Source organism: Panthera uncia, assembly GCF_023721935.1.
Source record: "Panthera uncia isolate 11264 chromosome C1 unlocalized genomic scaffold, Puncia_PCG_1.0 HiC_scaffold_3, whole genome shotgun sequence".
NCBI lineage: Eukaryota > Metazoa > Chordata > Mammalia > Carnivora > Felidae > Panthera > Panthera uncia.
In genome coordinates, this window is record NW_026057584.1 from 6,806,137 (window position 1) to 6,828,914 (window position 22,778).

A 22,778-nucleotide genomic window follows, 5' to 3' on the forward strand; every position below is an offset into this window, starting at 1 on the left:
GTTTGTCTCAGAGAGTCCTTACAAGAACTCCTATAGAAAGTCACACAGCACTGGCTAAGGGGCCAAGCTCAGAAGCTCTCCTTCTAAGTAGGTTGAGATGCAGGAACTAAAACTCTCCTCTCGTAAAGAGCGGAATGAACCAAGCTGGTCTGAAAATTGCAATGGCAGAGCTGACGTCTCGCCTACTTTGGTTGACCTGGGGACCCCTGTGTCAGAAAGAGGACAGGCCCAGCGGGCCCACGTCAGAGTGCAGGGAATGCTAGCAGGCGGCAAAGGGGCGGCTGTCACACCCAGAAAAGCAGAGTATTTGGGGATGAAGAGCAGAGGACGGGGAACTGGACTTTTGGGGTGGCTCTCCAGATGTGTGATCTTCAGCGGGTCGCCCCACCTCCTTGGCCTCCACGTCCTCATCTTTGAAGCAAGAAGGCTGGCCAGACCTTCCCTCGGGCCCTCCCTATTCTGGCTTCTGCGATTCAGTGAGACCCGACCTGCCTGCTCGCCCAGGGCGGACTCCTCGCCAGGTCTGCAGGGCTGAACGAGGAAGGGTGACAGTGCCGCGTGTCTCAGAACAAGGCCCACGTGCCTGGTCGCAGGCAGATGGCTCCACACCCGCAGATTTCTAAGGCAGAATTCTGAGCACAGCGACAAAGGTGGTCCTGTCCACAGAAGTCTAACACACCAGAGACGACGTGGTTGAGATGTGGCCAGAGAGTTTGCTTGAGAACCAACCATACGGCCAGATCGGATGACCTCCAAGGCCCCTTCCTCCACTGAGTCTAGAACTCCCCCGGCCAGCAGTTCTCGACTAAAACGTGCTGCCCTGGGCACCACGGTCACTGCACGCAGAGCGCGAGGCCAGCCTGCCCCAGCTTACCAGGGCCATCTTCCCGGCCAGCAGCAGTTCCGTCTCGCTGCGCAGAGCTTTGATGTTATTCACCATTTCCAGGACAAAGCTGCAGTTCAGCCCCTGAGAGGAACCAGAACGACAGCCATGTAGAAGGCCCCAGGGCTACAGGACTCCCAGGGAGCAAGACCTGAAAAGCACAGGCACCTCTGTGGCTCTGGGCTTGCCGTACACCCGGTCCATGGACTTGGAGCTGGCATTGACGGCGTGGGCAAGTTCCTGCTCCATGTCGTGATGGGACCGAGCTACCTCCCGGATACTAGAGAAAGACAGAGACATGGCACGCATCAGAACAGGCCAAAGGGCAGCCTACGACATCACCTCGCTCGAACACAGACCCGGGTTCAGCCCAGAGGGCCAATGCAGACACAGCCCAGCCATGAGAACGAGCACAGGATGACCCCGACCGGCACTCCCTCACCGATGGCAAACAGAGAAGGTCTTAAACGGGAACCATGACATCAAAATCCAAGTTTTTCCAGAAACTTGACCAGGGAGAAAAATCCCCAGAATGAGACTCACACCCTGTAAAATAGCAAGCTGGCAGCTGATCGTCTGTGAGAGGGGACTTGGCCTGCCCCACTCTATAAACGGGAACGACAGGACCCTCCTCTGTGGGGACCATCCTGCTTCAGACGGCTCGGATCCCAGGAAGTAGCCGCAGGCAGCAGCCTGTTGTCCAAGGGACCCAAACGGGCAGGGAGGGGGCGGTGACAGGGTCAGACACAGCCAGAGCGCCAGGGACAGAAGGAGCATGAGAGTCAGGGAAGCTGGCCAGGGAACCACTCGTCCTGCCCTGGGGAAAACGAGGAGCAGCTGCCGGACTTCAAACAAGACGGTGAGATGCAGGGCCCCATCTGTGGGGCTGCCACAGGCTTTGAGGGGACAAGAACGAAGACAGAAGGAAGCCAGAAGTGGGTGGCACACCAAGGAACCGAGAAAAAGTGTAAGAAGCGAAGCCATCAGGCCCGGATACTGATTTGGTCACGGGAACGGGGGCTGCAAAAGTGGCGCTGGCTGCTCCAGACAGAGAACTCAGCACAGGACGTGCTCTCGGGGGACCCAGGAGGACCCCGAGAACCAGAAGTGCCCACAGCATTCCCGGGAGAGCCGGGGGCCAAGAGCCTGACGCCTGGGGAAAGGGCAAGGGAATGGCCCCAAAGGGCGCACAGAGCCCAGAGCCCAGAGCCCGCAGGGCAGCGATGCTCCCGGCGAGGACAGCGGAAGAGGAAGCCATAAACGGCACCACTGAAGATGGCAGGATGTGGCGGCCGAGAGACCCCTCTGGAGTGAGGCACGCCAGCAGCAGGCACACCGGGGAGGTGGGGAGGATGGAGAGGGGCAGAGGGACCTCTGTGCTCCAAGTCTCAGGGTCCCAGGAGCCACTTCTCCAAGGCAGAGTAAGAGCAGGAAATGCCTCCGGCTGTTGGCTTTTTTTGTTTTTTAAATACCTACGAGGTGTTTTAATAACAAACCTGCTGTCTGGGATAAAGGAGAAGAGGCAGTAAGTGAGCGATTCTGAAGAATTCCGGATAGGCTTTAAAATCTGTGAGCTGGCGGTTTTAGGGTTTTAGGCCTCCATCTACATACACCCCGAGCTATCTCGGAAAGTCAGGCGAAATAAACCCTATCCGAGGGCCCTCGAGGCGGCGGTGGCGGCCCGCAAGGAAGACCCGGGGGGAGGCCCAGCACGCAGGGAAGGCGAGGGCCCACCTGTGGATGAGGGCTCCCGCCGCCTGCCCGAAGTGGTCCATCTGCGTGGCCTCTTCCTCAGACAGGATCTCCGGGTGCAGAGAGAAAGACGGAGGGCGAGGAAGTTCACACTTCTGCTTGTCTTCCCAGGACTTCAGGGTGTTCTCAAACGCCTAGGGCACGGAAACCTGGTGTCACACTGTGCGACCCTCTCTCAAGAGGCGAGCACGTGTTCAACCGCAAACGCTGCTGGGACGCCAGCTGGACGACAGCCAGAAAAGGAGACACAGACTTCTTTTTTACACTGAGGAGGGCGAATCGTCCCGGAAATTACACCCCTGCTCACTTAATCTCTGCGTCTGGAAAAAGCAAATTCCCAGAACAAAACACTGGAAACTCCAGGTCTCCTGACAGGAGGTGCACAGGTGTGCCTGCAGGTGAGCCCCGGGACGTCCCTCCGGGTCTCCGCACGCAGCCCTTCTTACCCGATCTCTGGTGAGCGTCTGTGCCCGGTTCTTGTGGATGATCCGAATGTATCCCGGAGGCTGGACCCAGGCCTCTCCGTCCACTTGCACAGGTACGCCCTCATCCCCCAGGATGGAAATCTTCACCGTGCGACACTGAGAAAACACCACAGCTGTGACTCGTGCGCCGCGCTGAACCAAGGAGCTAAGGTGCTAGATCTCAGCCCTGCAGGAGCCTTCCTGTCCCACACGCCCCTGCACAAGCCAGCTGACATCTGGGGTGACGCCGTGCCCACGGCCAACCACCAGTGCGGCCAGAGCATCCCCGTCCAGGGCACAGCTCATGAAGCCCAAGGATCTGTCCCTCCTCACCATCCCCCTCACCCAGCACGGCATCTGTGACCGCAGTGAGACCTCGGTGGTCAGACACAAGCACCAGGCCCAGGGTGGGGACTCACGACCAGCAAGAGCCACGGGGCCCTGCTCACGTGCAAACACTCCCAGAACAGGGTAAACCAGTCCCAACAAGTGGTTAGCGATGTACCGTTTCTCTTTTCAACAGAGAAACACTGCCAAAGAGTTCGATCTTAAAATTCAAACACCCTACGCTCCGCAGGGACAGACTGAGGCAGGAAGGGCCGTAACATCACAGCCCGGGACTTGGGTGGGCTAAGGAATCAGCCTCCCTGCTTCCTTGTGCCTAAGAACACTGCCCTCCCCAGCCCATCGCCAGTAGCAGGGAAGCCCCTTCCCCTTCTCCCCTCTCCAGGTGGGCCTCAGACCAGCCGCGCGAGGCCACACTTTCTCCACCGCTCCCGTAGGCTCGGCCTCCATTCCCAAACTCAGGATGCGGCTCCCGAAAGCTGCAGCCACAAGCCGAGTTCAGTGGGGCCTGTCTCATCTCATCCCACCTCAACATCCCACCTCAACACGGCTGGCACCCGCAGAGAAAGTCACGGCAGGGGGCTCAGGCAGGATTCAAGTTGGCCCCCGTTTTGTAAGAGTGTTTGTTAACTGTCAAATACGGCAAGTGGGGCCGTGGGCGGTCCTGGAAAAGCACCCCTTCTCCCGGGCTCTGTGCAGCAGGAGCCTGCTGACAGAGGAGACTGGTTCTGGGCCAGGCCCGGCCTCTCCAAACACGCGTGAGCCACGCTGCCTCCCACGTCCCTCCCACCCGCGGGCCCACGGCCGATACCTGGGCGATTCGGTGGTGCTGCAGCCTAATGACGCGAGAGACGGCCATCTGCATACTGCCAAATACAGCGACCACCTCCAGAATCTTATCATCGAATGACGGAGCTGCAAAAGTCTGAAAGGGCCAGTGTTAGGAGCTGACCCCTGCTCCAAACCTCCCTGCACAGCCCTCTGTTGTTCACTCTCGGGGCTGCTGCTCTGGTTACAGACAGGCGCACGACTCGGCTGGTGTGTCCTGAGAAGCAGCTGCGGTGTGACTGTGTCACTGAGGGGGTTTCTAGTGAGACCTTGACTGGAACCAGCTGCCTGGGACCAAATCTCTGATCTGCCACTTTCTAGCAGTGCGACCTTGAGCAAGGTACTTAATTTTCTCCTCCTCAGTTTCGGGCAAAATTAGCGTGTTCCCCAAGAGGCTCTCAAGAGGACGGAGTTAATGCACGCACAGTGCTTAGAACGGCAACCGAACATCTTTCTCGTTGTTAATTTTCAGTAATCTCTACACCCAATGTAGGGCTCAAATGCCCCGAGATCAAAAGTTGCACACTCCATTCACTGAGCCAGCCCGGCACCCCGGCAACCAGAACATCCTGAGCGCGCAGTTCACGTTCATTATTTTGTTAGCTATTACGTACAACGGAAGCTGCATCCGTGGTTAAAAGCAAACGCTTTCCAAGAGTAATCCCAGACTTCTTCCGTGCATTACACAACCCCACGTGGGCTCGGACTTGTCTGCATTCCGCCCACTACACGCCGTCAGAGAGCTTCCTCCACACCCGTCTCCCCGCTAAGCCTTCACATGTGCTGTTCCAGCAATTACCTGGAACAGCCTCTGCACCCTCCCCCGACCGGACCTGGCCAATCCTGCGTCTCCCTTCAGGTCTCAGTGCAGATGTCCCCTCCTCTGAGAAGCCTGCCCAGACCACCCCAAATCGGAGTCGGGCCTGGCTGCTGGCATCACACCTGTGCCCCTGACCACATCTGTCCTGCCCGGCCTCTCTTCTCACGAGCGGGGGACCATCTCTGTCTCGTTCTCCACTGTCCTCTGACCACCCGCACAAGGGAGGAGTTCTACCCACACCTCCGCACCACCCTCAGAGCCCCAAGAGCCAGAAGGCTCCATCAGGGCCTGAAGTGGTGGACACTCCTTGAAGGGATCACCCACACCCAGCTTGGGCCCGGCCACCCAGAACCCCCATACGTACATCATCTTCCTTGGTGCCCCCCCAGAAGTTGGTCCCTCCGGCATAGCTGGGAATGTTGAGGACAGCAATCCCCTGGAGACTGGGGAGCGGGATGGGTCGCCCATCACACTGTGCGGCAGAAATGCCGGAGAAGGAAACAAGGGAATGACAGCATCAACCTGGTCCTTCTTCACCGGCAACCCGCCCGCCCGCCCGCCCGCCCGGGGCGGAGAAGGCCACCACCACAGCTGGGCTCTCACTGAGGGACCTCAGGGCGGCGGGAGCCCACGCCCAGTGAGGAGAAGGGCTCACAGGAGACCAGGCGGGCCCTGGCCTGCCTGCAGGAGACCCTCTTGCTCACCTCCAGCAGGACCTTCTGCTCCAGGTTCCTGTAGGTTCTGTGCAGCAGCTCTTTGGTTCCAAGAACTCCGTACCACATCATGTTCTTGGTCCGGCTCCTGGAGATGGAAAGCAAAGAAGTGACAGGACCCCCGCTCTCTTTATACGGCTAACGGCAGCCACTGCCACAGCCGCAGGAAGACGTCCCATCACACAGCAGTCAGACTCGGCAACCACTCACAGCCCCGACATCTCAATAAGGAAGGGCATTTCCTCCTTATGTGCCGATGTAAGACGTGCATAAAGAGACACGTTTAGTGATAGAAAATTCTGCTGAAAAGTAACATTCCCAAGAAAGTAATTTTACCTAAAAAGGTAAAAAAGACATTACAAACCTCACAAAAAACCGATAATGATTTTTTTTTCCAGCTAGAAAATTATGCTTAGCATAGAAAATTTGGGGAGTGCAAAAAAGCACAAAGGAGAAAAAAAATCCTCCTAATCCCCACAGCTGTGCGTCCTGATGGTGAAAACTTTGGTGTATTTCTTCAGTCTTTTCTAAGTCTTTGACTCACGGGGGAAACAGCCAGTTTACGGTCCGCCGACCGACTCTGCTCACTTGGCCCTGCACCCTGCGTCCAGACGCCGGACTGACCACAGCGGGGCCTTTCCCTACGGGCCCTTGTCCACTTAATCCCTGTGACTGGACCCAGCCGGTTCCCAGTCCCAGGCTCCGTAAGTCACGTGGCAGTGGCCCCTTTGCACACACCTCTCTGCAAATGTTTCGTTACTTCTTAGGATAGACTCGTAGAAATGGAATTCCTCTTAGACCTTTTCAAAGCTCTTGATACAAACTCAGGGATTATCCTAGCAGGGGCCCACAGTTCTAAAAATGTATTGCACATGGCTTTGTCACTCACTATCTTACTCTGTTAAATTGCACGCATTTTCATGCCTTTTCAGTTATTTTTGAACGAACGGGGGCCTTTTTAAAGGAGTCGGGCTCGCCATCATGTGCTGAACAACAGAGATGTCCCTGGGGGGCTTCTGAGACACTTTCCTCCACTCAAGAACCCCAGCATTCAAAGGTTTCTTGAATTCTTAAGCTTGATTTTGTTTTCTGAGAAATGTGCACCTACAGAGCACCTGGGTGATCACCAGGGCAACTCCTCAGGTGTGGGAGCCCCTCCCACCCAGCTCTCCCAGCGTCCCCTTCCAAGTGACAACGACGCCAAGGAAGCAGGGGGCACATGGACGAGATGGGACGACGAACAAGTTTGTAGGCTCTCCAGCAAGGGGCCCCGACTCCTGCATCAGCGGCTGTCTCTGGCCAAACTGCACATCAGCTTCTCCTTTGCCAGTTCTAGAATGTCAAAGCCGAACGGTCTCCTCCTCCAGGTGATTACTGAAGGGTGGGGTGGGAGACGCGAGCTCCCTGCTTCACTTCTCGTGTTTTCCCAGGGGAGACGGAACCTCCACCTCAACCCAGGAGGAAGCTGCCCATTTCTCGGCATCCCCTCCCAAGGCGGGGAGGGACGAGTAGACGTCATTTAGGGGGAAAAAAGGAACATCCCCAAGGACACCCCTCGGGCCTCTCACGTGGCTGTCTTCCTACAGAGGGGTGTCTCCTCATGGGCGTGGTGGGGAGGCAGCCGGGCCGCCCCCGACGCCGCCGGGGTCTCACGTACCTGGCACAGTACCCTCCTAGCAGACTTGTCACCTGTCCCTCTACAGCACCACCACGACTTATGACGCAGACCCTTCTGACTGACTGCGGTCACTCATGTTCTCATGTGGAATTTGTCCTGACCACACCAACCCTGAGGGCTGGAACCCCCCTCCAGGCTGGCCTCCCAGACCCCCAGCCTGGTCCCACCCACATCTCGTGCGAGCACCTCTCTTTCCAACAATGAGGCACCTGGCTTTCACATCTGCCTTCTGCCTCCGCGCTCTGGACACCCACTGCCTCGCTGACTCGAGCGGTTCCCTCGCTACCCGGAAGGGGAAGTGAGGACGAAGGGGCAGCTGTGCACACGAGCCCGCCACACCGCCTACCTGCACTTCTCTGGGTGCTCGTCACGCTTGTTGTTGAAGTCCAGGGATATCTTTGCATCCAGGCCGATGCCAAAATAATTGTTCATGACGCACTTCTCCGTGTAATACTCTCTGCAAAGGGGGTTTCGGACCCATGAGAACCGCAGGTCGCTTCACAGCCTCCCCCTCCAAGCATTTCTCCCTGAGGGCAAACTCGTGGCTTTTCCTTCAGTAGCAGCTTTACTGAGGCTCAACCTCACATACTGCCTGAGGCGCCCACTTAAAACTTAAGACTCTGATATTTGGTTGAAATTTTTTTGAATGTTTATTTATTTTTGAGAGAGTGAAACAGGGCATGAACGAGGGAGAAACAGAGAGAGAGGGAGACACAGAATCTGGAGCAGGCTCCAGGCTCTGAGCTGTCAGCACAGAGCCCGACGCGGGGCTCGAACCGCAAACCGTGAGGACATGACCTGAGCGGAAGTTGGACATTAACCGACTGAGCCACCCGGGCGCCCCAGGACTCGGTGATTTTTAACATATTTGGTTGTGCACTACTATGCATTTTAGGGCATCTCATCACCCCAACAGCAAGTCCGCAGCCCTTCGCCATCAGCTCCCAAACCCCCCCACCAGCCCTGGCAACTCAGATCTGCTGTCTCCATGGTGCGCCTACTCTGCCAGGTTCGTATAAACGGAATCCACGAGCATAAGGTTTTCAGAACGCATCCGTGCTCAGGACCTCATCCCTCTTGATGGCCAAACGGCACTCTGCCGTAGACGTGTGAGCACCGACACGCACGCTGTCGTGGACATGTTCTCACTCCTCGGCCGTGGCCCCACAGGTGCTCTGAGCCGCGTGGAAACCGTACCGTGAGGAACTACCAGACCGGGTCCCAGAGCAGCCGCGCCATCTCACGCTCCCACCAGCAGCGTGAACCTGACCGTATCTATGGCACACGCGCTCTGGCGTCTTCAACCCAAGGCCTCCCAACACTCCTTCCTTCCCGAGATCCGATCAGAGCAGCGCATCCCAGGCCCGGGGCCAGCACAGCCCTTTCCCGAGTCCGCTGCCCACAAGACTCATTTCATTCCAGCTTCTCGGCCTCCCCCGCAATCACTGTGGCCACCAGGGCCACACCGGGGCTCCAGGGCCCTCCTTTCCTTCCAGGAGGCTGGCTGAAGGAAGGAGTCCCTGAGCCTCCACCCAGAGGAAGCAGCAAGGAGGAAAGTCCGTGCCTGGCGCTCCTGGGTTCTGCAGGGAACACGTCTGGGGTCAGAACTCGAGGTTTCAGCTTAATTTCAGGTTAATTTCAGGTTAACAGGCATGTGCAGCCTGATTTGGGAAGCCATCACCACATGGACGTGTTTTTAGGACACATCTAATCCGAGTGCCTACCGGCTTAGTGAGAGCAAAGCTCAGGGAGAAACTGTTTTCTGAGAAGACGACCACGTGCTGACCAGTATCTACAGGTCCTGGGAAAACGGAGGCATCCAACTCACAGAACCAGCATGGGGACAGGGGAAGGGGGATGAGGAGACCGGGCGCAGGGGCCTGGGAAGTGGGGGATGGCCAGGCCCCAGGGGCCACCACAGGCAAAGGCAGAATGACCACAAGTCTAGGGGCCCCAAGCTACAGCCCCAGCACACCGCCCTGCGCGGAGGGAGGAGAGCAGCTGGCCTCCCCGGGTTAGGCTCCCGCTTCCTGAAGCGGAGAGGAGGAAAAGACACGGATGCTGCCAGGTGCGGGACTTCTGGTCTCAGGGGAAGGGAACAAACGAAATACTTGGCTCAGGGGGCCCTGTGTGCGCTGCTCACGGAAGGCTGCGGCTCTGGCCTAAGGAAAACGGCACCAGGGAGCGTCAGGGCCAGAGCCCCGTGGGGCAGGCAGGAAGCAGTGTTGGGCCCGGGACAGGGACACTGAGGTGCCTCGCCAGGCCAGAGGCTGGCAGCAGGTAACTCCACTGAGGCCACCCTGGCAAATCGGGGCGGCAGAAACGGCCACTCTGCACACTTCCAGCTCTGCTCTCAGAACCACGGGGTCCGTGCAAGCTGCGCATTTGTGTCCCCTCCCCCAGCATACCAGACACACGCGGCTGGGAACATGCAACCCACTGCCACCGGCCACACTGCCCAGAACTTGCCATCAACCAGCAGAAAGGGAAATCTAGAAGACCAGATTTTCAAAATACCGTTTGTCTCCATAACGGCCTCCATACACACAAGAACGAAGTCCACTAAACTGCCTCATCAAAGTCCCCACCACCTGAGAAACAGGGCAGAGGACACAGCACCAGCCCACAGAGCAGCACCGAACCTTCTTCCCTGTGATGGCAAACCTGGACGGTATCTCCCAGATTCAGCCCCAGAATCCAGGCCACTGCAGCACCAATAGGGCAGAGCGGGGGAAGGAAGGATGTCGGGACAAGGTGCCAACGCAGCGCTAGCTGGGTACGGGAGAGCGACAGTGAGAACAAGGACCAAGTCAGCTCCCAGCAGGAGTTTCTGAACCTGCCAAAAACCTCAGACCAGGAGGGATGTTCAGGAGCCATAGACGCGTGACCTCATGGGAAGCTGGGATGAGCCGGGACAGGCTATGCCCATCACACATTTCCAACCAGACTCTTAGCTGAGGCATTTCTAGGTTTTCCTTATGAGCTAACCAAAGCTAGAAAAGGACAACCTAGTCATCTGTACACGAATTCCTCTGGCCAATTCCAAATCTGTTTTCTGGGCTCCAATATTCTTTTCGTTGTTGTTGTTGTTGTTGTTGTTGTTGCCTGTTTTTAACATTTATTTATTTTTGAGAGAGAGAGAGAGAGACGAACAGAGACAGAGGGTGAGCGAAGGAGGGGCAGAGAGCGAGGAAGACACAGAATCTGAAGCAGCTCCAGGCTCTGAGCTGTCAGCACAGAGCACGATGCAGGGCTCAAACTCAGGAACATGAGATCATGACCTGAGCCACAGTTGGACACTTAACCGACTGAACCACCCAGGTGCCTCATGGGCTCCAACATTCTTTTAACATCGCGCTTGCCTGGTTTACCCCCATACTCACAGGTTTTCTGATTCCGAGTTAAAGGGATCAGCATTAATTAACAGGCGACTGATGACTGAACCTCCAGGCAAGGAACCAGACATCCCAGCCCGAACGTCTGTAGGGGAGAGAACAGGAAGAGAGAGCAAGTTGGGATTCGATGAATTAAGAGAAGCTCATGTCTTCAAGGCTAAGGAACACATACTCCAAAACACTATTGTGACTAAATATTTCTAAATAATGTATAAACAGATCCAAATTTTGACATCTAAGTGTTTCAGGTCAAAAATCACCATCATAAAGCCATATTCATGGAGCAAAATCAAACACGGTACATAGTAGAAACCATCACCTAAAAGTTCAAAAAACAGCTTAAAAAGACGGTTCTCATTATGTGTAAGAAGCTGCACCAAAATGATCTCTCAGTACAAGTGATCTCAGCGTTCAGTCCTACAGCTGTGCGAAGCTAAATTCATGAGACGGAAACATCAAGGAACACCCCAGGTGGCCAGAACCCTCAAGGAACCTGCACCCTTAAGTCACAGGGGTGCCTGGGTGGCTCAGTCAGTTAAGCGTTCGACTTCAGCTCAGGTCATACTCTCGCAGAGTTCATGGGTTTGAGCCTCACGTCAGGCTCTGTGCTGACAGCTCAGAGCCTGGAGCCCCTGGAGCCTGCTTCGGATTCTGTCTCCCTCTCTCTCTCTCTCTCTCTGCCCCTCCCTTGCTCGTGCTCTTTCTCTCTCTCTGAAATAAACATTAAAAAAACTGTGTTTAAGTTTTAAAGGCAGAGATAGAACCCTGCTTTTAAACCTTCTGCCAATCCACCCCTTCCAGTAACATCTATGTCTCTCGTTAACCAAATATGTCTCGTTAGCCTCATCGCCCAAGGACTTCTGGAATTTTCTTTCTATTCAATTGAGATTCACCAAGAAATTGCTAAATCACTATGGGAGCAGATGGTATGGCATGGGCTCTGCCAGGCCCAGGAGGCCTCAGGAAGTCACCTGAAGCTGGTGAAGGGGCTCTTACTGGCAATCTCAACCCCTTGTGCTACTCCTTCCTTCCGCACAAAGTATGGTCAGCCTCAACCCTATGCCGGGAATGCTGGGAAAAATGAAGGCAAAGACAGAAAAGTGGACTGTGCCCAACTCCCCTGGTGGCCAGTTGTGCCCTCCCACCATCATGCTAGAAATGATGGGATGACTCGACTGGCTCCCCATCACAACCCTCCCCTCCCCTTTTTCTCAGGAGAACTCCTACTCATCCTTCAGTACCCAGCTCAGGTACTGCCCTCTCAACGACATCTTCCTGGGGCCCCAAGCAGCAATATGGGTGTTTGCTGCCCTTTACACTAAATAAGGGCACTTTTCACACCATGACATAACTTTGGAATCCTGTCTGTTTGCCACAGGCCTGTATATAAACTCTTAGAGAACAGGGACCCGGTCATATTCATTCTCACAACTCAGTGCCAAAGCGACAGATCCTGGACCTCGCTAGTTGGCAGCTTATCGCCCCACGCGCACCGGCCCACAGACACACTCAGCCAACCCACGGGGGACACTCACTCGAGAACAGGATCTTGGTGTTCAGTGCAGGCAGCCCATCCCGGTTTCCTGACTGGGGAGGAAGAGAGGCAGAACTGCCCAGTGTCAAACTTCCTTTGCTTATCAGCTTCTCACATGGGGATTTGGACACTATAAAATTATAAAACAGAACCAAAACCCATAAAACTGTCCAAAACAGAACATTACTCAAGTACTGGAAATGGTCATTAGAGAAACAACCGTTCCGAGGGCTGAGGGGACTGGACAACAGTTGCCAGCCACTGGTCAGCCCCCTGCAGAGTGTGCAAGAGGAAAGAGGAGGGGAACGGGAAGGGGGACACAGAGGCAAGTGGGTCTGGACGCCCTCTGGGGGGAACACAGGTGCAGCCGAGGCTGAGGCTGGGATGGGCAGGAGGGGCTCGCTCCCGGTCACAGGCGGGGCCCAGTGGAGCTCAGAGCAGATCAGAGCAAACCCCCCCTCCGGAAGACACCTCCCAGCAGCTGGTACAGGCTATGAGGGAGGGGGCTGCACACAGAGGGGAGGCCGTGTCTCTCCACAGCGGCAGTCTGCGCTGGGGGCCGGTCCAGAAGGGATAAGCATCCCCAGGCAGACCGCCCAAAGGGCTAGGTGGTGCCCCGGCCAAAATTCCTGGCAGCCTGGCCTGGAGCAAACTGCACAGGTGCACAGAGCTCGGAGGCTGCAGCCAGGAACGCCTGGGCCCCAGGTCGGGAGCTGCGGTGCGCAGAAAGGACCACAGGCCTGAGCCCTGCTGGGTCTGGCGTACACAAGCAGGTTCTGAGGAAAGCGCACGCCTTCCTACGGGGGTCCCACCGGGTCTCCCCCAGGCCAGGGAGGCGGTGCACGGAAACAGGCCATGTGTCTGTGACTTTTTATACTGCCCGCGGCCAAAGCAATTATGAGAAGGCACCCTAAAACTTCCGGGGCAGGCTTTCCCACTACTGCAAACCCAAGGGGCTGATGATGGCACTGGGATCAAGACCGGCCGGTACCTTTGCGGAGGCTCCTGGCCTTGGCAACCCCACAGCTCTCCGTGGGACACACTCTGTCATCCTTCGGGTCTTTTCTCTCTTCCGACTCAGAGAGACCTAAGGTGAACCCCTCCTGTTCTTGGGTCTGGGCGTTCTGCTCATCGACAGCTGCAAGGAAAGAACGCCCACAGCTAAGCACGCAGCCACGGAGTGCACAGACGACGACGTCTAGTGACACGGTGCCTGCTGTGCACAGGTTCCTCTTGGACTCGGTGAGCTTTCTTCCATATCCTCTCAGCGGAAGGCTCACAGCCCGACACTGCCACCCCGTCCCCACTGTTCTCCAAGTGCCCGTAAGAGTGCCAGGCACCTGGGCATCCATGCGGACGGGCTGGGGAGAAGGGGGAGAGCCGAGGGCTGGAAGACGTGGAAAAGGGGAGTGGAGTGAGGGCACACAGTGCCCAGAGGGGACGTGACAAGGGGCCTCCTCCTGAGGGTCACACCGGTGCGGGGTCACAACCCATCATTCTCACTGGAGGACAAAGATGGAGTGAGTGGCAACGGGGTGGGATTTCCGAGGGTAACGGGAGCATACACAGACGGAGAAGGAGACAGTCCGAGTGCGGCTGGAGGCAAGGAAGCGCCCACGTCACCGTGCGCCTGCAGCGTTCCCTTCAAAGCTCAGAAACCAAGTCTAGAAAAGGAGTGACCAGCCGGCAAGTCTTTAATCTGACCCAGCCGGTCCCCAACCCCCCGCCACGGCCCACGGGCCTGTCGTAGAGTGAGCAGCCTGGCCGCCAGGCCCCGAGTACCATCGGCACCAGAGCCTGGCGCCCGCCACACATCAGCCCCCACGGTGCGGGTGCTCCCACGGCTCCCCTACTGCTCCCACCCCCGCCCTCCACTTCCCAGCCTCTCTCTCCATCTCTCAGCTGACAGCCTCAGCCACGGCCCCGACCCCGCCCTCCTCCCACAGGGCCCGCCCCTCCACAAAGTCGCTGAACCGCTGGGGCCACCGCCCGCCCGTTTCTGCCAAGCTGCGCCCGGGGTCGGGGCAGTGACAGCAGGGCCAAGCCCCTTCCAGGGAGCGGACCCCCACCCAAGGACCGGTCTGCATCTTCCCCAGTTGGGGACGCTCTCTGCTCCCTCCAGTCCTTCCATCAGAAGCGAGTGCAGTGAAGAGGGAGAATGTTCCCCAGCAGGCTCTCGGATACAAGGTGCTGCCAGTGACCCCTGGGCATCTGGTTTCGTCCTACACAGTGGGTTGTCTGTCACCGTTTGGGGGGAAAGAGAGTGCCAGTGCTTGCCTAAGAAAGTTACTTCATCATTAAGCGACCTACTACCTTTTTCTGTGTGTTCTATGATCTGCCGGATGGCTTTCTTCAGGCTATTGGCTCTGAGCATGAGCTGTTCCCGTGGACGGAATATCTGCGGCCGGGAGGGGCACGTCGACCCCACCGAGCGCTCCCCAGTGGAGCCGCAGCCGCTGCCCGCCCCATCTCCATCTTCCACCTCCTCCGCGATGGTGGGGGGCGGGGTGGGCAGGGAGGACGAGGCCTGGGACTCATCGTCCAGGGTCTTGAGGAGAGAGTCCAGCTTCTCTTTCAGGACTGAGCACTGGCGGGAAACAAACGGAATGGGGCGGAGTGCTTCTCTGTCCTACGCCCTCCCGCCCAGGAGCCCAGGGACAGACCTTCTTGGCCATGACCTCTGACTCCTCCGAGCTCTCTGTGGTCTTCTCGTAGGCCTTCCCCACCCGAGCCACAAAGTCCTTCACCGTCTCGCAGAGCACTCTGTGGGAGGAAACACGGAAAGACACTTTCAGAGAAAGTTCTGGCCGGGAACGAGGCACCCTGCGAGGTGGACCCCCGGCTCCCCCAAAGCCACCGGGTACTCACTTGGCTGAGGAAATCACCACCGAGTGCTGGTCTGAGGTCAGGATTTTAGAAAGGTGGGCCGCCACTGAGTCTTCATAGAAGAGGATTTGTTGCACCTGCAATTATCCCCAGACAGGGGGTGCGGTGACTGAATGCTCCCAGTGAGCTCCTCGCCCACTCTCCCTGCCAGCCCGGGGCCTCAAGTCCACTTCACACGCCAACCTGAGATTCGCCAGCGCCGGCTCAAAGATTTCAAAAGCTTGCCCAAGCTGTGGACAGACAGATCTTAACAAAAAACGCCACGCCAATAAAAGCCTGCAAACAGCTCGTGCTGCTTTTAGTCTGATTCCACACCACCAGCCGGTGCTGGGCACTGCAGGCTTTCATCCCAGCCCCTTACAGCAGCAAGGTGGACAGGCAAGGCCTCACTCACGGAGGTTCCACTCACAGCGGACAACATGTTTCTCGTTCTGGCTGGGAACTTGGCCCTGGCCCCTCTCCTTCTCTCGGTGTAAATTACCCCCCCCTTCGCCACTCAGCGCTGCCTGCTGAAGCGGGATTACTGTGCGACAAACCGGCCCTAGCCCGGGACGAGCCAGACGGTAACTATTTTAGTCTTTGCACGTGCATCCTTCCTCTCTCAAAACCTACAAACCGTTCTCTGCTCATAGGCCCTAGCCCCACGTCCCCAACCCTCCCGATGGGGAGACAAATCTTGGCAGAGTGTTCTCTCCGCTCAGCCAGCTCTTCCAGTGGGGAGGAGCACAGCCGAGGGCCCCGCGCTGCACCAGCCTGGGCAAAACCTAGGCCCTGAGGGGACCGTTAAATCCGTAAAATGAAGAGAAGAGTTGAACACTGAACGAGCATAGCCTAACTGCACGGGCTGCAGGAGGGAGGGTGGTCACAGAGGATGTGGGACTAGAGAGAGCGCCTGGGGCCCGCGGGGGACAACGGCAGTGGGGGCGCAGCCTCGGCAGTGTCCACTGCAAGAGCAGGAAGTCCTAGGAGACTGTCATGAGGGCCCCCGAACCCTGGGGTAGCGCCAGGAAGCCCCCAAGCGACCCTGAAGCCCGCGAGGCAGTCAGGATTCACTCAGGTCCAGCGCACCCCTGGGCTGCCCCTGCCCCCCTGCGGGTCTGACCTAGGGCAGGACACTTAAGGAGCGGCTCATCACCAAAGGGTGGGGGAGGCGGCGAGAACCGGTGAGCGGGCCAGTGAGATAGTGCCGGGGCAGGGGGTTAGGGCGCGACAGCAAATACCTCAGAGCCCTCGCTGAAGTCCTCGGTGCCGGTGGAAGCGGAGGCCGGCCGGGGCAGCTTGGTCTCGTAGGCCATGACGCTCCACCTGCACGCAAGAAGGCGGCTCTCGGCAGGTGGCCCGGCCCCCAGGCGAGCCCACGGTTCGAACTTCATCTGTAAGCCCTTCCTCTCAACTCTGCCTCCCTTCCCTTAGCTGACAACAACCTTCACGAACAAGGCCCCGCAGCATCCCTGAAGGAGGGGAAAGGGATCCCACAAACGACCGTCTGCCTCTGCGAGGAACGGGCTCCGCTTCTGCAGGGTGCGAACACCCCTCGGCCAGCGGCCAGCTCGCCGGGTGGGAGCGCTCCACAGGCACCGAAGGCACACACACCTCCCTCAAGAGAGAGGACGTGGCAGGGGCAGCCAGAGCGTGTGCAGACTCATGCTGTGAATCGCAACTACCAGATCCTTCCTGAGACTTTGAAGTTTTCGGCGAAACCAATTCACCACAGGTATGTAGTTAGCAGGCTTCCCCACAGCTAGCTCAGAACTAAAAGCAGCTCGCTCAAAAAGGATGCCGAAGTATTTTTAAACCCATACAGGACAGTCACCCAGAACTTCAGATTCTTCTGGGAACACAACACGGTAACGTGGGACCGCTCAGCCATGCGACAAGGGCGACTCTGCCGACAGGTGTCCGAAGGGGGCAGAGCCGCCTTCTCCAAAGCCCTGAAGGCCTCTCGAGACCGGACCACTCACAAGCGCTCGGTTCCTAATCTGTTCTGTTGGCTTTTACCTTCTGCTTAATCTGATGAAAAGTTAAAAACTATTAGAAAAAAAGAATTCCTACTCAGGTCCAATTTTTTCTCTTTTCAACAACAAAAAAATATTAGAACTGACCAAATGAACGAACTCTAATCTCTCAACAAGAGCTGGGATTATTTTTCTTTTACTGACAAGAAGAGGAAACTGCTCAAGTTCATGTAACTCCCTGTGACAGGGCAAGGATTTACATCTCAGATCTGTAACAGCACGCACTGTTAGGATAGTTTCAGGTGTACAACATACTGATTCAACACTCCTCATTCAGGTCCAATTTCTACAAACAGTTGCACAGGACCCATATTCAAGCATCCAACTGGATGGCTCAGTCGGTTAAGCATCTGACTTTCGCTCAGGTCATGATCTCACATTTCGTGAGTTCAAGCACCATGCTGAGTTCGCTGCTATCAGTGTAGAGCCTGCTTCGGATCCTCTGTCCGCCCCCCACCCCACCCCCACCTCTGTCCTTTCTTTTTGCATGCGCTCTCTCCCTCTATCAAAAATGAAAGAAAAGAAGAGAAAAGAAAAGAAAAGAAAAGACAAGACAAGACAAGACAAGACATACACCTGGTCAAGGTGGCCTGCCTTGTTCAGCACAAGTACGCCCTCCACTCACCGGTCCAGCATCTTGGTGCTGGCTCTTTCTAGCTTTTCCAAGATCTGCGGGAGCTGGGTGTCATCATCACAGGCTGAGCCCCAGCCTAGCACACGAGCCAGGTCGTTCCCGGTGCCGAGGGGCAGCACTCCCAGCTGACACTGACAAGACACAGAGGAGAAGACACAGCATTGAACACTCTCCTTCTCTGGTTACCTACAACGGTGGTTAAATGCAGCAAGAGGTCTCATCTACAGTGGCATGGCGCTCAGGCTCTAGGCAGAGCCCGCTGGACAAGACAGGGCATCTTCTAACCTGAGAGAAGATTCCAGAACCATCTGACCCACCCTCTCCCACACCCATTTCTCATCCTGACACTTAATCCTCTAGGACCTCTCTGACGTAGATTTCCAAAATCTCCTCCCTTCCCCTTTTCACTGTTCTGGCCACAGTCCTGTCCCTCCCTGTGAGTATCTGAACCCCACAGAGAATCATTCTCTGAGTCAACACCACCTCTCCATCCACTACATCTTACTAATGCCAAGTTAATCTTCCAAAAATATCACTAGTGTCCTTTCACCCCACTAAACACACACCTTCAGTGCTTCTAAGTTCTACCAAAAACAGGTGCCAGAGCACCCACAGTCTGGTCGCCAAACCTGAACACGTGCCAGCGCCCTGCCTACAGCCTTCCGCCAGACCCTCCCCCGAGCAATGGTGGGTACTGCTCAGGCCCAACCTCCACCCGGAACTCTAATCGGGCCGGTCTGGTCTCAGGGAGCCCCCCAGACGCTGGATGCCCAGAATCTCCACCTCCAGCCCCACCACACAGCGTGTCAAAGAGCTATCGGTCCTCCCGAAGCACAGCCTGTGGCCACCCACAGGGCCACCTGTGACCCTGCCAGGGCCAGCAAGTCAGACGGAAGGCCCCGCCTGCCCGAGGGTGAGAACAAGGAAGCCCAGCAAGCCACGAGGAGGGGACCTGGCACTGGAGCCTTAGAGAAAAGGAGCGGGCAGTGCAGTGAAGGCACAGCGGTGTTCTAGGTGGAGAGGTGACCCGCCTGCCAAGTCAGGAGACAGGAAGTCAGGGAAGCAGAGAAGGAAGAAGGAGCCACACCCCAGGGGGCTCTGATAACCATGTTAAAGTCTAGACTTTATCCTCAAGCCAAAGAGGCATCAAGGAATGCTGGGGGCGGGGGGGGGGGGGGGGGGGGGGGGGGGGGGGGGGTGAGTGGCACTGCCCCTGGGGGAGGTCCCCATGGAGGAGCAGACGGACAGAGGCCCAGGGTCAGCTGAGGTGTACCCAGCAGCACACAGTGGGTGGCCTAGACACTCTGAGGTAGCAGATGATCCCAGTGATTCACTAGAAATGAGGGAGGGCGAGGGAAGAACCCAGAGCAACTGTCAGATTTCTGGCCTGAGTGCCTGGTGGATGAGATTTTCAGACTCCAAGGAAAGAAATGAGGGGTAGGTGGGGCTGTGTGGTGGGCTCAGTGCTGGAAATGCCAGGCTCGAGGCTCTACGAGGCATCTAGGAAGGCAGGAGGGCAGCCAGGAAAAAGAGAAGGGTGAGAGTGGGGTCTCAGGGAAGCCAGGAAAGTGGGGGACTGACCAAGTGCCACAGAGAAGCCACAGAAGGAGCTGAATGCTCACTGAACTCAGCATTCTGAATGGATGAAAACAAATGACTGGTCCCCCCGCCCCCCCCGCCCCATCCTCTTGACTAGTGATAATGAACTTACAAATAATCCTAGAAGTCACAAAACTTAAAATTGGGCCAAGTGTATTAGTCCAATTTCACCACTAGGGAGCAGTATGTGCTTGAGTTGAGCAATTCACCTGCACAGGCCTGGTTCAGACTGTCCACTTTCCAACATCATCCTGAGCCCAGGGCTAAATACAGACCACAAAAAGTTCAACCAGAGTCAGGAGAGAAAGCTAAGTCTCTGAAAAATATGCTCAAGTCAGGTAGAAGACCTGGGAAAAAATTATGCTGAAAGCAAATGACAAACTAGGAAAAATATGACCAACAAAGAGTTTATATCTCTAATATAACAATCCTTAGAAATCAATTTTTTAGGGCCACCTGGGTGGCTCAGTCATTGTGCGTCTGACTTCGGCTCAGGTCATGATCTAACGTTCAGTGAGTTTGAGCCCTGCATCAGGCTCTGTGTTGACAGCTCAGAGCCTGGAGCGTTCTTCAGATTCTGTGTCTCCCTCTCTCTCTGTCCTTACCCCGCTCACACTCTGTCTCTCTCTCTCAAAATAAATAAACATTTTTTAAAAAATAAATATTTAAAAAAGACAAATACCCAATAAGAAACTAGGCAAAAGGGGCACCTGGGTGGCTCAGTCAGTTAAGTGTCTAACTTCAGCTCAGGTCATGATCTCACAGGTTTGTGAGTTCAAGCCCTGCGTCAGGCTCTGTGTTAATAACTCAGAGCTTGGAGCCTGCTTCCAATTCTGTGTCTCCCTCTCTCTCTGCCCCTCCCCTACTCTCGTTTTCTCTCTCTCTCTCCCTCCCTCTCTCTCTCTCAAAAACAAATAAAAATTTTCAAAAAAGAAACTAGGCAAAAAACATGAACATGTGATTCATTTAAAAATCCATGTATTGGGGGCATCTGGGTGGCTCAATCGGTTGAGCATCCAACTTCAGCTCAGATCATGATCTCACGGTTCGTGGGTTCGAGCCCCACATTGGGCTCTGTGCTGACAGCTCAGAGCCTGGAGCCTGCTTGGGATTCTGTGTCTCCCTCTCTCTCTGCCCTTCCCCCGCTTGAGGGTGCACATGCTCTCTCTCTCTCTCTCAAAAATAAACATTTAAAAAAAATTTTTTTTTAAATCCACATATTGACTTCAACAGTATTAAAGAAATAAAAATAAAACATATCTTTGCTTGTCTACTTAGGCAAAACTAAGAAGGTGAACAACACTGAAAGGGAAAGGCTGGTTTCTGTGGCACCAGGAGCGTGAAGGGGCGAGGCCCCGGTGGGGAGCAGCCTAAGGCACGGAGGAGGAGCCAGAGCCGGTAGGCGAGCTGACCCAGCCGCGTGGCTCTGCCTGATGGAAAACCGTCGCTGGGCTATTTACAGACGTGGATCACAAGGCAAAACACAGTAACAGAATAGCATGGGTAATGGGAGTGTGTTTACATTAAAACCGCATCAACCTTCTACCCTATGTACATACATACATATGTGTATGTACGTCGACAGGAGGTCTCAAAGACAGTTCTCAAGACGTTAGTGGCAGTGGTTCACTTTGGGGAGTGGGTTGAGGATGACAGAGCAGAGAGTGGAAAATCAATGAACACTTTTCCAATCAGGAAAATCTATTTTTAATTTAATAGCAAAACAACAACAACAACAACAAAAATCCTAAGTCCCGACTTGATGCCCAAGTCTACCTCCGCCCCCTCCCCCCCGGCAGGAGGCATGAGGCAGCAGATCTATCGCCATCCAACAAAAGCCAGCGGGGGCACCTCGGATGGCAGCCCCAACACCACCCAACTCGCTCCTGCCTGGGACCTCCGGGGACAGGAACGCTCTCTGGTAGTTCCCTGTACTTCTAGCTGTGAAGTTCCCATCCCCACATCACAGCTCCTGGGCCCTGAGAGGCCACCAAGCTACCTGCCCTTCCCTCGGAGCCCTTGGCTGTGCCCTGCCGAGGGCCATGGGGCATCCTGTCACCGCAGCATCCCTCTCCCCTGGCTGGGCCCCTCCACGTCCACGCACCTGTTTGTGAAGATTGAGGCTGTCAATCTCAGAGAGCACCCAGCCAACGCTGCCATCCCCACCACAAACCAGAATCCGGAATGTGTCAAACTTCTGGAATAAGCGTAAGCTGCAGAGAAAAGAGAAAGCCAAAGGAATGAGGTGCGTTCTAAAGGACAAATGACGGCCAGTCAGTCCTGCCCCGAGAGGCCCCACCTGCACTCGAGGCCGACCTGCACCCCTGCCGTGAATAAGCCTCTTGGAGCCCGTGCCCACATGTGCTGAGCCTCAGCCTGCAGGGCCACCCACCCACACCTCTGCGCCCACTGCCCCTCACTCACATGGCTCAGGAGCCCCAGGCTGCAGGACTGTATGGGCCCCTCCGTCCTGGGCAGGAGACCCGTCCCACTCCCCGCAAAGCTCATCTCCGTCTCCCTCCTGTGTTCATCTTGGTCGCCCCCCACTACATGCATGGCCCTTCAGGACACCCCACAGCCTTCTGCTGACACCCCGCCCTCCTCCTGAGAGACCTTATCCACGTTTTGGCTTTCAGGGGCCACACAGATAGCGATGACCCTGAATGATGATGACCTCCAGGCCTTCTTGAAGGACAATACCCGCACCTGTCCGCCAGAAGGCACCAGCCAGTGTCCCATGGGCACCTCCTCGTCCTAGGCTTCCTTTCTTGGGGAATGGCAGCACCATCGACCTCGGTTACAGGCCCAGACCCCATCGTCCCTCGGAGTGGAGCGCCTCTCTCGTAGTCGCTACAAGAGCCTCCGACCTACCTCGTGTCTCCTTCGGGCACCTTCAGTTCGTGCCACCAGCATGACCTTCCCCAAACAAGTCTCATCCGGGGTCTAGCTTTAGAAGTTGCCACTCGCTTCTAGGAAAGGTTCAAACCTCTCAGCCAGTGCCACCTGCCCCCACTCCACCAGCCACCCCACCATGTCCACACCCCCTACACACACAGCACCCTCTGTCTAGTAGGTACCCTGCCTCCCTCTCTACCATTACAACACTAACTCTCCTCAAATGCCAGCTCAGCACAGAAACTGAGACTCTCCAGTTTAATTTATACGCTTCTTTCCTGGGTTCCCAAAAAAGGTGCCCATCAGCATGGCCAGGGACAGATCGCCCGGACTTGTG

General features: G+C 56.2%; 1 protein-coding gene across 4 annotated transcripts in view; it reads right to left on the reverse strand.

Annotated features, from left to right (window-relative positions):
* DGKD (diacylglycerol kinase delta) overlaps window positions 1-22,778 on the reverse strand; it is a 111,843-nt gene that overhangs the window by 11,764 nt on the left and 77,301 nt on the right. For all 4 annotated transcript variants that reach the window (XM_049614652.1, XM_049614651.1, XM_049614654.1 and 1 more), the window contains 17 exons: window positions 21,651-21,759; window positions 17,939-18,078; window positions 16,519-16,603; window positions 15,281-15,375; window positions 15,076-15,175; window positions 14,726-14,999; window positions 13,404-13,550; window positions 12,414-12,542; window positions 10,867-10,963; window positions 7,830-7,940; window positions 5,797-5,893; window positions 5,457-5,564; window positions 4,256-4,369; window positions 3,082-3,216; window positions 2,618-2,769; window positions 1,052-1,163; window positions 875-967 (listed from right to left, as the gene is read on the reverse strand). In XM_049614652.1, the coding sequence (XP_049470609.1) occupies window positions 875-967; window positions 1,052-1,163; window positions 2,618-2,769; window positions 3,082-3,216; window positions 4,256-4,369; window positions 5,457-5,564; window positions 5,797-5,893; window positions 7,830-7,940; window positions 10,867-10,963; window positions 12,414-12,542; window positions 13,404-13,550; window positions 14,726-14,999; window positions 15,076-15,175; window positions 15,281-15,375; window positions 16,519-16,603; window positions 17,939-18,078; window positions 21,651-21,759 (2,098 nt within the window). The remainder of the gene's footprint in view (window positions 1-874; window positions 968-1,051; window positions 1,164-2,617; window positions 2,770-3,081; window positions 3,217-4,255; window positions 4,370-5,456; window positions 5,565-5,796; window positions 5,894-7,829; window positions 7,941-10,866; window positions 10,964-12,413; window positions 12,543-13,403; window positions 13,551-14,725; window positions 15,000-15,075; window positions 15,176-15,280; window positions 15,376-16,518; window positions 16,604-17,938; window positions 18,079-21,650; window positions 21,760-22,778) is intronic.